Raw genomic sequence first — 13,244 nt, forward strand, 5'->3', positions numbered from 1 at the left:
GCCTTGGTTATATAGGAGATCTTTTGCTATTTTGCAGTTTTATGTGAGAATTGTTCCACATATAGTCGTATTCTTGTGTGTTTGTGTGGTGAGGTGAGCTTCATTTCCTCTTACTTTGCCATCTTGATCCTGCCTCAGACTCTGAGCTTCCTAATGCCATTGTGTCTTTCCTATTCTTACATACTCAGCCTAGGGACTAGTGCAGAAATTGGAAATAAAGCAGGCAAAGAGCAACTTTATTTCTTTATACACATTCTGCTTTAATAGCCACCAAAAAGACTGTTTCATTTCCTCTCACCAACCCTGTCCACCAGTTATATTGGCCTCCAACGTACCACTATAGCAACATATATAAATATATATCATACATTTATACACATACACACATTCTAAAGCACTGTGAAGACACAGACTAGGCTTTAGGACAACTGGTGAGTGCTCACATGTCACTTACAAGTGATCACTGGTTTGCTTTACTCAAGATTTTCAGTGGCTTGGTGTGGCCATTCATCCCCAAATCCAAGAGGGAGGTTAAGATGACCAAATGGAACAGCAAATTTAGAATGAGGTCAGTAAACTTTTGGAGATCATATGAGAATAGAAATAGGAAGTACCAGGGTAAGCATGAGATGGCATCTGCAAGTCAAAGCTCTCACCACGTGGATCCCAAGAACTCGGGTGCTGCAGTGTAGACTGACGCCAATCCTGACCGACCCAGCTGTGCTGGCCCCCGGTCAGGTCATCGGGGCCCCGTCAACACTGTCTGTCAGGGCATCGCCGCTCAGTCGTGTGCTTTTAGATCTGCCGAGGGGCTCCAGTGTCAGAACCACAGCTCCGATCCTAGGAAGCAGGTCCTGTCTGCCCTGAGTTGACCATCTGAGGATCAAGCTGAGGTGAGAAATGTGCTGTTGCTGGTTCCCATGGCACTGGGGCGTCCAGAAGCAGTGTCACGAAGTCCTCTACAAACTATGCGTGTTTTGCTCAGTGCTGGGCCAAGTGGACCTTGGCTGGTTATTCCACAGCTGCAGGAAAGGCCCACTGCCTTTTGGCACTGCCCCACCAGGCGTCATCTCGGACTCCTTCCAGACCCTCCAGCAGGTGTGGAGGAGTGAGACTCATATCCTCCTCAGCAGACAGGGAGCTGTGCAAAAGCGGGGCAGGCCCATCCTGCCTGCTGTTTTAAGGACCTCTGGTGGCTTCGCTTCTTGCATGGCTCCTGGAAGGCAAGCGTCACAGGACTGAAGAGCCCGGCACTGCCCTTAGGGATTTTACCTGGAGACCAAAATTGCATAAAGTAAGAAGGCATTATCAGGCCCTGCTGGTGGCTAACTGAGGCTGCAGAGAGAGCTGATTGGTGACAGAAGCCAGGAGCTCCGTGAGAGCCTATTAACAGGATGAGCTGAGGGGGTATGCTGAGGTCTGGAGGAGCAACTGGTGCCACCAGGTTAGTGGAAAAGCCCCCCACACCCTCCTGTGGTGATACGTCTGCTCAAAGCCACTGCACACCAGGTGGCATGATCCTACCACTCCCTCTTGAGGGACCAGTTCCCTCTCCAATTCACCTTGGAGCAAAAGGATGGCTTTTGTGATAAACAGGAAAACAGCTTAGCATGAAACATGCACATATAGAAACAGCCTGTTGGAGGAAGGAGAGGGCATTTTGCAGGGAAGTCCCCCTTTTGTGTCCTGTGACTTAAGGAGGAGTGGGACGGGCCACGTCAGCAGGGACATCAGAGACCTTCTTGGTGCCACCTCTTACAGATGAGGGGCAGCAGGCTCACAGAGACTGAGGTCAGCAAAAGCCACACAGCCAGTTAGTGACAAGCCTGGGATTAGAACTCAGTCCTCGGGCCCTTTCCAATGACCTAGCAGAAGTCGAGAGGACTCTTCCAAATTAGGGAAGCCAGCGGGTACCAGAGGCTATTGGGTTACCTTTGCTGGGACAGGAATAAGGCTTTACAGAGGCAATCCTGTAAGTGTTCTTCTAAAAAGGCTCAGGAAAGAAAGGAATCATCAGAGAAAAACAAAAGGAATTAGCACACAAAAAGGCAGAGTTAAATTATGGCCCAACCCATTTTGACACTGTGAGGTCAACATTCTCTAGATTACAGTTTAGGAACATTCCTAGGCATATGCTCAGTTACTTATGGTAAAGCTTCGATGGCCAGTGTAAAAGGTTTAATTTCTGATTTTTAAGTCATTTCTTAACACCTCAAGTTTTCTTCAAAGTGGTTCCTAAAGAAGGTGTTAGTGTTTTCAATAAACAGAGAATGTCTCCCATATATGTAAAATCTTCCCTTTAGTTTATTACCCTGTTCTTTTTTCGATCAGTAAGACCCAATGATTTTCTTTTGTGTTGTTGCTTGAAGAAAACTCTGCCAAAATCCCAATGCTGTTCTCAGCTCCATACTGTATAGTGAAATCTGTTTAGTAGGCTGTATCTTGCAGTTATTTTTTCATAAAGTGGTACAGGAAACCCCAGAACACATGAGTGACCTCAGGATCCCTTTACTGAAATCTTAACACAGAGGCAGACCCCTTATGTCCTCTGACCTCGAGAATCAACTGAATTGCATTTCTCCACACTCTTGACTTGGCATGAAGGAGAGAATATTGCAGTAAAGAGAAGGTGATGACAAAGTGAGAGTGAACCTAGATGGCAGGGGAGGTTGCTGATTGGGGTGGGAGTGCTGATGGGGTGGAAATTGGACAGATGCTCATTGAGGACCTGTGCTCCTGCAAGTGGACCAGAAGTCTCTCCTGGAAGGTCAGGGAAGGTCAGAGATGACCTCCCGACTCTGATGACAGATGCTGAAGGGTTTGAAGCAGGCTCTATGGCTCTGACTAATGCTGTGGTTTCCTTACCTCCAAATTAGTCCTTGCCTTCTTCAAAACATCGTGTGTCCGGGTCACTGAAAAACGAAAACAGCCCCACAAGGGAGAAGTTACCAGGGGGGCCCATACTTGCCTTGGGTGTGTGCTCTAAAGCTTTCTTTCTGGCCACTCAGCTTGGGGTCTCCTGCTGCCCCCCAACACCACCCCCAGCATCCATGATTACTGATAAAACGGGAGGTTCACGGATGTCACATCAGTCTCCCCCTTTCCCTAGCCTCTCTGGTCACTCTGCATCCACAGCACAAGCGGGGAGTCTGCAAGTTCCCCCATCTTGTGTCCTATTCCGTGGTAGGGGGACACCCACACTGGCTGAAGATGAACTGCTCCATGCTCTCCTTCTGCTGGTTGGCAGTCTTCAGACGCTCTGCCGTGCTCTGAAGGAGACTCTCCTGTTTGGATAGTTTGGTTTTCAGCTCTAGAAGCTCCCTTTTCATGGACTCTCCCTGGGAAGAGAAACAGGCTCTCTGTCAATGGTCAGAAATCTGAAAGCCCCCCGGGCTTTGTGGCTCCTAACAACCCAAAATAGGATTTTACAATCTTCTCAACTATTTTTGGACTCAATTCTCCCTACCCCACCAGTTAAAGCATCTAAAACCCTCCAGCAGATGTCAGCTCACAATGAGGCCATTAGGTATGAACACTGAGAAGCTGGAAGCCCCCGTGCACGTTAGCACAGGCTACACTCCTGTTGCTGCACAGGACCTGACTCCAGGCCAGCTCTGAAACCGTCAGCTGTGAACAGGAGCTCAGATTTAGTGTTGACATTAATCATATCACTTGGGCTACACAAGTAAGACTTGGTTGTTAGGAATATGGTGACTGGCAAGACAGGGCTGGCCTGAAACAGTCTGCAATTTTGTAAATATCCCTGCCAACTTCAAAATGGAAAATCACCCCCTCCTCTGGAATTAGCATAGTTGGGTCTCCTAAGATGTCAGGTGTCAGTGATATTAGTCTGGAGTTAGAACCCCTGGGAGGGGATCCTGAAACCTGGCTATTCAAGGTCACCAACCAGAGAGCTGGCTTGAGAGCACCCGGGGGAGGTTGACTCTCCCCTGGCCTGACCTGGAGACTGAAATTTAAGTGATTTGTTGGGATTCCAGTGGGTGGCTAAAAGAGGCTGGTCAACTCATGATGACATTCTGTGATCCTACCTGATTTGTGGAAGTGGGGTGGGGTGAAGACAAAAGTTCTTGATGTTTTAACATGTCCCTGAACTTGAGCTCAGGCAAACATCAGACAGGTAAAGAAAGTGAACATGAATGGGTTATCAGAGCTCTCCTGTCTCTCCCTCCTCCATATCCTCTCCTTTTCCTCTTTAATTAGTTATCCCAGGAGTCAGGGGTCAAAGGAGAGGGGATGTCATCAGAGCTGTGCTGAAAGCAGCCACCATGGAGGAGAGGTCTCCTTTCTCTGGTCCCCTCTGTCCCAATTGACCATTCAGCTCCTGATCTTCAGGGTCTGCAGACTGTGGAGGCATAAGGATTTTGGGGGGGCAGAACGAGTAGATGACGCTGGCGTCTTACCGACTTTCCATGCAGTGCAGAACCATCGGGGCTTGGCAAGGCCGCTCGCCAGAACATGGTGAGGAGGGAGGCTGCCTCCTCCAGCTGGTGATGCAGGGCATTGGTGCTGCTTTGAAGCTCCTGGATGCCTTTGCTGCCCATCGCCTGGGAAAAGGGGGAGGTAGCCATGGACATCCCTGGGGCTGAGCAATCACTTTTTTTTCCTGTGAGCACAGGCCCCAGCTTCCTTTGTGAGTGAGGCACAGACAGGGACCTGCTTGAACCTGTGAAACCCTTTTCTAACCCTGAATCTCAGGATCTCTGACCTCAGCAGGGCCCTCCCACTTGCAAGAATTCATTTGATTCCAGCCTTCCCCATACTCTTCAGCTCCTAGTCCTGCACGTGCTCTGGAGTTTAAGGTCCCTAATTTTTGCACTGTGCCCTGCCCTAATTCACACCTCATGCTACAAATGGGCTGAACCATTTGTAGCTCAAAGGATTGAGGTGCTGCTCCCTTTACCTGACATGCCCTCTTCCCCGGAGAACGTACACATCCTCTGTGGCATCCCCTGTGCCAGTAACACCCAATTCTGGGTTCATGCCCTCACACCCAGAGTGCAGCTTCTAACATTGTGCCTGGAGCCCCTTGTTATGCTTATGTAGTCAGGTGTGGGGCTCCCTCCCTAGTGAGGGGGCTCCTGGGCACAGGCCTCTCCCTGAGCATCCATGCGTCTCCAGTGGCTCAGACAGCACCGCAGCTGGGGGTGCCTGGTCTCTCCTGGTGAAGGGCTCTGAGATCTGCTTTCTGCTCTCCTCCCCAGCTCAGTCTGAACCAGGAAATTCCATGGCTGCCATGTTCCTCACTCCTTCCGCACATTTAGCCCATATCGACGCAAATTTTCAATTTCTAGCAAACTGATTAAGTGATTTTCTTCTGCCCAAGGATGGCCATGTGCCAGCATGACTTTAGCAGATAATAAGCTACCAAAGGGTGCTCAGTACAGTCCCATGTGTATGTCAACACTTTAAAAATGCTCTACTGATGAGGACGGCAGTGCTGCACAGGCTTTTCTATGGTTCTGAGTGGAAATGCCAAGTCAGCTACATCTGGAACAGAGCAGAGCTTATCGTGAAATTAGCAGATGAAGACAAAAGGCCCAACTGGGTGTAAATGGAACATATATCCTCAGCTGTTGGGAGATGTGAAGCATGGGGAAAAAAATAGCAGAAGGAGCTAAAATCAGAAGAAGGAAGGGCATATGGAAAATATGCAAGAAAGAGGTCTGTAATGGAACGATGTAATTACCTCTGTGCCCGGAGCTTCAAGGCCAGGGAGGTTGCAGGCTGATCTCGTAAGAGATGCTATCTTCTTGACCAGCAGTCTGCCCTCCCCGATCTGCTGTCTTAGGGCGCTGTAGTCATCAATGTGGCCAATGACGTGGCGGCCATGCTTATTGGCAAAGGAGCCGTCAGTAGCATCACCCTCCAACTTGGGAGGGGTCTTTATTCCAGGAGAAGCATCCGAACCCAGCTCTGAACAATCAAACCACAACAGCACAAAAGCACTGTTATTCATAATGATTCCTTAGTTCAATACAAAAGAGAAGTCAAATAATGAAAGGGGACAGAAATAAGACAGTCTTGGAAAGTACAAGCATGGTGTGAAATCCTTATATATTCTGGGTTCTACATTTTTATAATCTTTCTTATATCCTCTCGTAATGATAAAATCGCCAGGAGGCAAATTTTATCCTTATTGACAAATGAAATATTCAGGACATATATTATACATACAAATTTTTAACTACGGGGTTGAGAAGACACAGATAAGGAAATGAAGCTGGACCCAGAGAACACTTTCAAAAAGTGGGTGACTGCAGTGAAGCAACAACAGAGCAATCGGAAAACAGCACGAGGAAGAAAGGCAGCACAGAAGGTGCAATGAGCAGGGCTAAAGGCCTTGGGACATGCAGAGAAAAATCTCTAAATTTAGATAATGCGTATACAGAGAAACAAAGGTTACTCGCACTAATAATTTTCCATCGTCAGTCCCTGAGTCCTGTAGTTGCCTTATTTACCATTTGTCCTATTAAAAGTTGTGGTCTCAGAGCCAGGAGCAGTGGAAGAAGAGCTGGGGAAGACCACAGCTGGAGAATTCATGCCCACGTCCCGAACTGGAGGGGAGGCAACTGAATCTAGGGAGTCAAGGTAACCACAACTTTAGGAACCCTGGGAACACACTGCTCCCCAAGCACGTGCACAGCCTAGTCTTCACCACCAGACAGTAAGGCAAGAGGACCCCCCTCTTACATAATCATCACCCATGTACCACGTTTAAAAGCAACAGTAAGCAGATCACTTACTTAGTTTGGAACAAAAGGAGGTTCCTATAATTCACAGAGCAACTTCTAGTTTGAAAAATTACTAGATATACTTTTCTTACCCCAGTTTTTGAATATAATTTTGTACGCAGTGTCCAGTGCAGCACTTTGAAACTAAATATAAATATGCATAAATATATGCAGTATATATGGTAAAAATATTTGATCAAAGAATGAATGGATTTATGGGCCATTAAACTCAGCACTCTAACCACCATTGTGATGAGTGGGGACTGGGAAATATGCAGTGGTGTGAGAAGAACAGGCGACAGAAGCCTTGGTGAGTTAGAGACGCCCTCTTGGAGGCCAGGCAGCAATCCTGCAGGGGAGGAATTGGGAAATATCACAAAGAGACAGGAATGATTCTGCTCAGGCAAATGTGGCCTAGAGCCTGCTTTCTGGCTCAGGCCTCTGCACTGGACAAGGAGGAGGAGGAGTGACTGAGCCAGCAGGGCAGAGTCCTGGCTCAAGTGGTGGGGAGGCAGTGAGTGGGGAAAGCCTTGTTAAAGGGATGAAAGGGAGACACAACTGAGCATGACAGCCGCACGGCAGCCCGAGTATGTGAGGCATCCACCTAATTTTAACCAGAAATTTTTTATGTGCCAGGCATTTTGCTTGGTGGTCCACGTACGCTTTCTTATTTAACGGCCACAGCAACATGATTGGGGGAAATCACCTTCATTGGACAGATAAGGTCATTGATACATGAATCTCGCAGAACCAGAAAAAAAAAAAAACCGGGTAAACCAGGCATGAAAGTGTAAAAGCTCATCTTTAGATAATCCAGAGCAGAATGGTTCCCATTTAGAATAAAATTGAGGACATGTCCATAGTGGTGAGTGGAGATGGTGAATTAAATGGTCTATCAAAAGGAAAAAAGAAGAGGAAGTAGAAATGAATGTGTCAATATTCATTGGGGCGGTATTGACACTCATATTAAAACCAGAGGACATGAGACTGATTGATGAATGATACTGAGAAGAGCGGGAGAGAACTGTGTAAACATTTGTATCTGGAGAGGCAAGCCGGGGGCAGGGCAGCAGAAGTGGGTGACTATACCTGGAACAGCACCACCACCTCCCACTGCCTTCCTACAGCCAGGGTTTCCTCAGGGACAGGAACATTTTGCCACATGGCTGAGTTCCCCTCATGTTAGGCAGAGGAAGCCAGGCCAGAGAGTCTGGGAAGGCCAGTAATAGCAAGACACAGCATGGTGAGGCAGAGGGAGCACAGACTGGAAACCACAAGTTCTGCTTTGAGTCCTGGGTTGGTCTCTCAACTCCTGTCAACCTTAACATGTCAGCTAATGTCTCAGTGCCTGAGTTTTCTCATGTGAAATACAGAGACAGTAAAACCTACCCTACCTGTGATGAAATGATTTGAAAAATTATTTGAAAGCATGTAAAATTTAAAGCACTCCACAAATACAAGGAATAGACATTAACATACGTAGCTGTTAATTCTTAAGCATTTCTTATTATGCCAGGCACTTGTACATTATTTCATTTAATGCCCCACATAGCCATGCACAGTATATATTAATATAATCTTCATTTAAAGATGAGGAAGCTAAGGCTTAAATAGCCTGAGGAGTTTAAATTCCAGGCAAACACCTATAAATCGCAAACTCAGAATCTGGAGCCAGATCTTACCCTAAATCCCACTCTCTCACTCGGGCACTGTATTGAAGCATCTCTGATTTCACCCCGACCTTAAGGAGCATGGAAGAGGCAAGATTGTGCCTTCCACCACAGACATCCCGGGGACCTCCCCACTGGCTGAGGGCTTCCTGATCCCCTTTTCCTTCCTACCTTGGAAGAGCGGCTGCTTGCTTCCAGGGTCAGGGCTGACAGGGAAGAAGGGGCTGAGGCCGGCTTTGCTGGCACCTCCATCCAACTGCTGCTCGAGCTGCACTCGCAGACAGTTGTTCACCTGAATGCTCTGCTCCAGCTGCCCTCTCAAAGCTCGGATCTCTGCCACCAGGTGGCTCAAGTCACTGCTCAAAGGGACTTGGTGACAAGCATCCCAAGTGTAAGCTGTAAGGAGAGAGAGGAGGGCTCTGGTAGCACTGATTCAGGTATTTCCAAGCATCTGTCAGAACACTTCTCTGTGACATTCCTTCCTGCCAAGGACCACAGTGTCTCAGGGTCCCAGGCAACACACCTGTGATGGAGATGTCCCTCTTCCAGTGGGGGGCCTGGCACACACTGAGATGGCGCACACTCCAGTCTAGAGTTTCCCTGAGGCTCAAATGACCCTTGTGCACCTGGAGGGCATCTGATTGGCAGGTGAAGTCAAGCCTATTATTTTACCTCTCTATTAACCTTAGTCCTGCAGGCTAGAAACAGGGTCTTCCAAGATAGGTGTACTGAACTAGAGAAGGGAAGGTGCTGAGGGAGGAGAGTCGATGATTTCCACACTCAGGGGTCAAAGGGGAGAGGAGGAGAAAGGCCTCGGGTCTTGGGCAGCAGGTAAGAATGGGAGTGGGGTACCACAGACCAAGGATCATAACTAATTGGACTTCTCAATTTCTCCTTGTTTGTTTGTTTGTTTTTTTATCTCCACTCACCACCCGTAGTCTGTTTCTGTGTACTGGGGAAGAAGAGATTAAACAAATATTCTACAAGACCACAACTGTTCATCTAAAAACTATGAAGCCGAATGTTCTTTCAAAAGATGGAATTTGTTTGGGTTTTTAGCAAGGCAATAGGATGCAAATACCATCTAACACATGTACCCAGTTGCATCTGGGCCATAGGTCCAGAAACTAAATTTTTTTGTTTTTCCAAACACATTCATAGTCCTGTAATGAGCTATGCGAATATTCTCACTAAATGAGATAAATGAAGACTATGAATATTCTTTCATCAGTTCAGTTAGGATTTGTCACCAAATGTGTGTATTAAAAAGATTTTAATTCAGAGTTCTTATTGGGTCATAGAGTTAAGGATAAGGGATAATGGGGCTTTAGTGGTAGGAGCTTTGAGATGAATCCTGAAAGACCCATTATAAGGGAGCAAGACATGAAAGGGGAGGTAGCTGAGGATGAAGTGGTTTCCAGATACCAACCCCAAAGTTCCATGATGCTCCTCCCTTTTGTTCTTTTCTGAAATCCAAATTCTCACAAATTGTTGCTTATTATTTAAAATTTTTTCATCTATTTATTCTCCTTCATCTTCTGATTACACCTTATATGAGACCCTCCACACTTAACACCCATAATATCACTACACCCATTCAAACAGGTTTCCCTGATTCTAATGTTGGACTCCCAACTCCAGTATGTGACACCAGTCTTACTATCTTAAAATTCTGTTTCCATCATGTACCCATTTTGCTTGGAAAATATACTCATTTTCCGTTGCCTACTACACAGAGTAAATTGTCATCCTACCTCGTAGGCCTTCTATATACTGGCAACTCTCCTTTCAACTAATCTGACTCCATTCTCTTGCCTTCAATACAAAACTCCCCTCTAGGCTGGTTGGTCTTCCCCCTGACCCAGCACTTCCATGACTTTGTACATAAGCTGTTCTGAAGCCTGCTGTGCTTCTTTAATTCTTCAAGTTCTCGATCAACTTCTCATCAACAAATTAGAAAACTCAGTCACATCTGATGAAGATTCAAATTTGGCTGAACAGTGAAATTATAATAAACCATAGTACTTAAGGAGCTTTTAAACATATAGTCAAAAAACAAACAAACAAACAAACAAAGAGTTGAAAAGTTCAGGGAGTCAGCATCCCATCCAAAGCAAGAACTTTTTCAACGGGATCCTTGAAAAATCATCTCTTTCTATTTAAACGGGGCTTGGATAGGAAGCCGACTGCTTCGAAACAGCCAATCCATCACTAGAAGGCTTTAGTGGGAAGGAAAGCATTAACTGTGCAGATCCCAATTCCATTGCCCTTCACCCTCTGGCCCTTGTTCAGCCCTCTGAAGGGATAACAACACATCAGCTCCTCTTCACCTGACAGTTCTTCAAATATCTGAAGCCCGTTCTCATAGTCATATGATCTTTTCCAAGCCTACAGTTTTTTAGTTTCTTCAACCAGTCTGAGATATTTGGTCCCTGTCTTCATTACATTCCCTTGTTTGTCAATGTCCCTTTTACAAGATGGCACCCCACAATCTAACAATATTTCTGACATGGTCTCTCCATGTGGACAGCACAGCTGTACCACTGTGGTCTCAGGTTAACTTGGCTTTTCTAGCAACTCTGGCCTACAACTTCCTTGTGTAAATGTGTTTCTACCTAACTCCCCCGTCCTCAAGCCCACCAGTGGCTACAGAGCAAGATCTCCCCTTCCTGTATATCTACCACTGATATTTTTAACCAAAGTCAGGAGTATTTTTAATCTTTGCTAGATTTCATCACATTGACATCAGCCCTCTGTTCTAGCCTACTTGGAGTAATTGTGTTTAGAATGCCCTCCCCATTTGAAGAAGAATGGGGAAATGTTAATAAGATTCTCAAATACTAGCAGTAGCAAAAATCCTCACTACAAGAGTTTAAAATTTAAATCTAGGCTGAAAATATAGGTCCTGTTAGTAGTATTTCAGAAATTTTTAAAAAGTCTTTTAATTTTCTCAGTGAGGAAAGGTCAGGGTGGGACCAGGTTGCATGGGTGGTCAGAATTCACAACATTTAAGATGTTTTCAAATGATGATACCACCAGGGCAGTTGTGTTAAAAATGAAAATCATTATATAATCTGGAGTTTGATTCACTTATCTGAGACCATCTAGGTGGGTGAGTTTGATGCCTGTGGCCGACTTTTAAGGATATTAAGGCTGGATCTTGCTCATATCACCAACCCCTGGGCTTTGTGTGTGAGAGCTCCCCTCCCTTCCTATTGGGAGCCTCAGTGAGTGAGGTTTTTTCTGAGACAGACCTCTGTAGGTTTCCAAGATCTCCACAACTCCCAGGGTAAAGACTTCACCAGGATCCTTAGCAAGAGCAGGCAGCTCACAGGGTGGGGAAGAGGCAGATACACATACCTTTCAGCCCCTTCCTGGAACTGCCATAAAGTGCCTCGTAGATCTGTACCTCCGACTGGAGGGACTCGAAGAGCTGCTGTTTCTCTTCACACTGTTGCTGCAAGAGGGCCAGCTTCTGCTGCAGCCTGCCAGGAGACAAGCAAGGGCCCGCTGAGCTTAGGGACCCCTTGGCCACACCAGGGCAAGAGCCTGTGAACCAACTTTTGCATCACAGAGTTTTAGCCCTAGACATCAAGTCAGAGGTCATGAAGACCATCACTTTTATTTTACAGATGTAGCAACAGAGGCTCAGAGAGGGAAAGTAACTCTGCTTGGAGTCATGCCATTAGCTGCAGGACCCAGGACATGCCATCCGGTATTCTCACTGCCCCTACAGTGCTCTTTTCACGCTGACAAGCAGTTACAGGGTCTGTGCTGGGAACTAGCGTCATGGCTGGTATAGAAGCTTCCCAGGTCACGATGAGACTCATGTCCTCAAACTAACTGGAAGCAGTAGAACGTACTTTCTCCAGTGTCTAATATGCTGAAGCCGCTATAACACGGTTTTACCCTCTCAACTTTGCAATGAAAAAGGCATTCCCAGAGAAGTCCTTCCTTCTTTTCAAAGTCACCCATAAATCTGGAATAGCAGAGAGGAAATTGAGGCTTCCAAAAAGGACCATGAACTGTCTTGCCAATATCCTTTTTCCTAAATCTTAAGATGGAGCCACCTTCTTTATGAGTGGGCTTCCTCTTACTTGGAGTCTTTCTCATGGAGAGACAGTCGTTCCTCCTGGAAATGCAAGATTTCCTGCTGCTTCTCCTTCAAGTCTTCCAAAAGCTGCTGCCGTCCCACCTTTTGGTGCTCCAGCTCCATTTCCAGCTCTTGAAGCCGAGATCGAGAGGTCAGCAGAGCCTCCCTCAGGCATTCTGTTTCCTGGGAGCGCTCTGGTGAGCAGAACACAGGAACATTTATATTGTGGGGCCAGAGGTCAGCAGGAAGATGAGCCCAAGCACATCCACCCTGACAAACAGAACTAAGGTAAAAGGAAGGCCAGCATATGCTGCAGCCTGCCAGGGGAGGCGATGCGAGTGTCTACTCACTGGATCCACACACTCTGGGGAATGGGGAACCGGTATCTTTGCAATGCCCTTGACCCTCTGATTTAATATGACCTACTTTGTTTCACAGAAGACATTCTGGTTTCTAATGCTATTTTCTAAGTGCTCACATACCTTCTGTGCAATAATCTATTCTAGAGTTTTGCTAACTCAAGTTTTTAGAATGTATTATTTTCATCATTTCAAAAATGGGAACATCTGTCCTTTCCTGGGCTTGCAGCCTCTCTCTGATCATCATGATTTCTCAAAGACTATCAACAGGAACTCTGAGAATAAGGTTCCAGTGCTGTCAGTCCTCTGGGGTGGAATCACCTGGGCCTGGCAGATGGTGCTCACTTACACCTTACTACCTTCTCACCTG

General features: G+C 46.5%; 1 protein-coding gene across 11 annotated transcripts in view; it reads right to left on the reverse strand.

The window, feature by feature from the left end:
• Positions 1 to 253: 253 nt before the first annotated feature.
• The window catches only part of PDE4DIP (phosphodiesterase 4D interacting protein), a 194,668-nt gene continuing 181,677 nt past the window's right edge, over positions 254 to 13,244 (reverse strand). For 5 of the 11 annotated variants that reach the window (XM_072967889.1, XM_072967888.1, XM_072967884.1 and 2 more), the window contains 9 exons: positions 12,520 to 12,709; positions 11,783 to 11,907; positions 8,594 to 8,818; positions 6,480 to 6,596; positions 5,708 to 5,934; positions 4,422 to 4,565; positions 3,200 to 3,338; positions 2,866 to 2,912; positions 254 to 1,272 (listed from right to left, as the gene is read on the reverse strand). In XM_072967889.1, the coding sequence (XP_072823990.1) occupies positions 1,231 to 1,272; positions 2,866 to 2,912; positions 3,200 to 3,338; positions 4,422 to 4,565; positions 5,708 to 5,934; positions 6,480 to 6,596; positions 8,594 to 8,818; positions 11,783 to 11,907; positions 12,520 to 12,709 (1,256 nt within the window). In that variant the 3' untranslated portion in view covers positions 254 to 1,230. Of the gene's footprint in view, positions 1,273 to 1,932; positions 1,985 to 2,865; positions 2,913 to 3,199; positions 3,339 to 4,421; positions 4,566 to 5,707; positions 5,935 to 6,479; positions 6,597 to 8,593; positions 8,819 to 11,782; positions 11,908 to 12,519; positions 12,710 to 13,244 lie in introns of all 11 variants that reach the window. The other 6 variants (XM_072967882.1, XM_072967881.1, XM_072967886.1 and 3 more) reach the window with 3 other exon arrangements.

The sequence above is a fragment of the Vicugna pacos genome, chromosome 9 (assembly GCF_048564905.1).
Source record: "Vicugna pacos chromosome 9, VicPac4, whole genome shotgun sequence".
NCBI classification, from domain to species: domain Eukaryota; kingdom Metazoa; phylum Chordata; class Mammalia; order Artiodactyla; family Camelidae; genus Vicugna; species Vicugna pacos.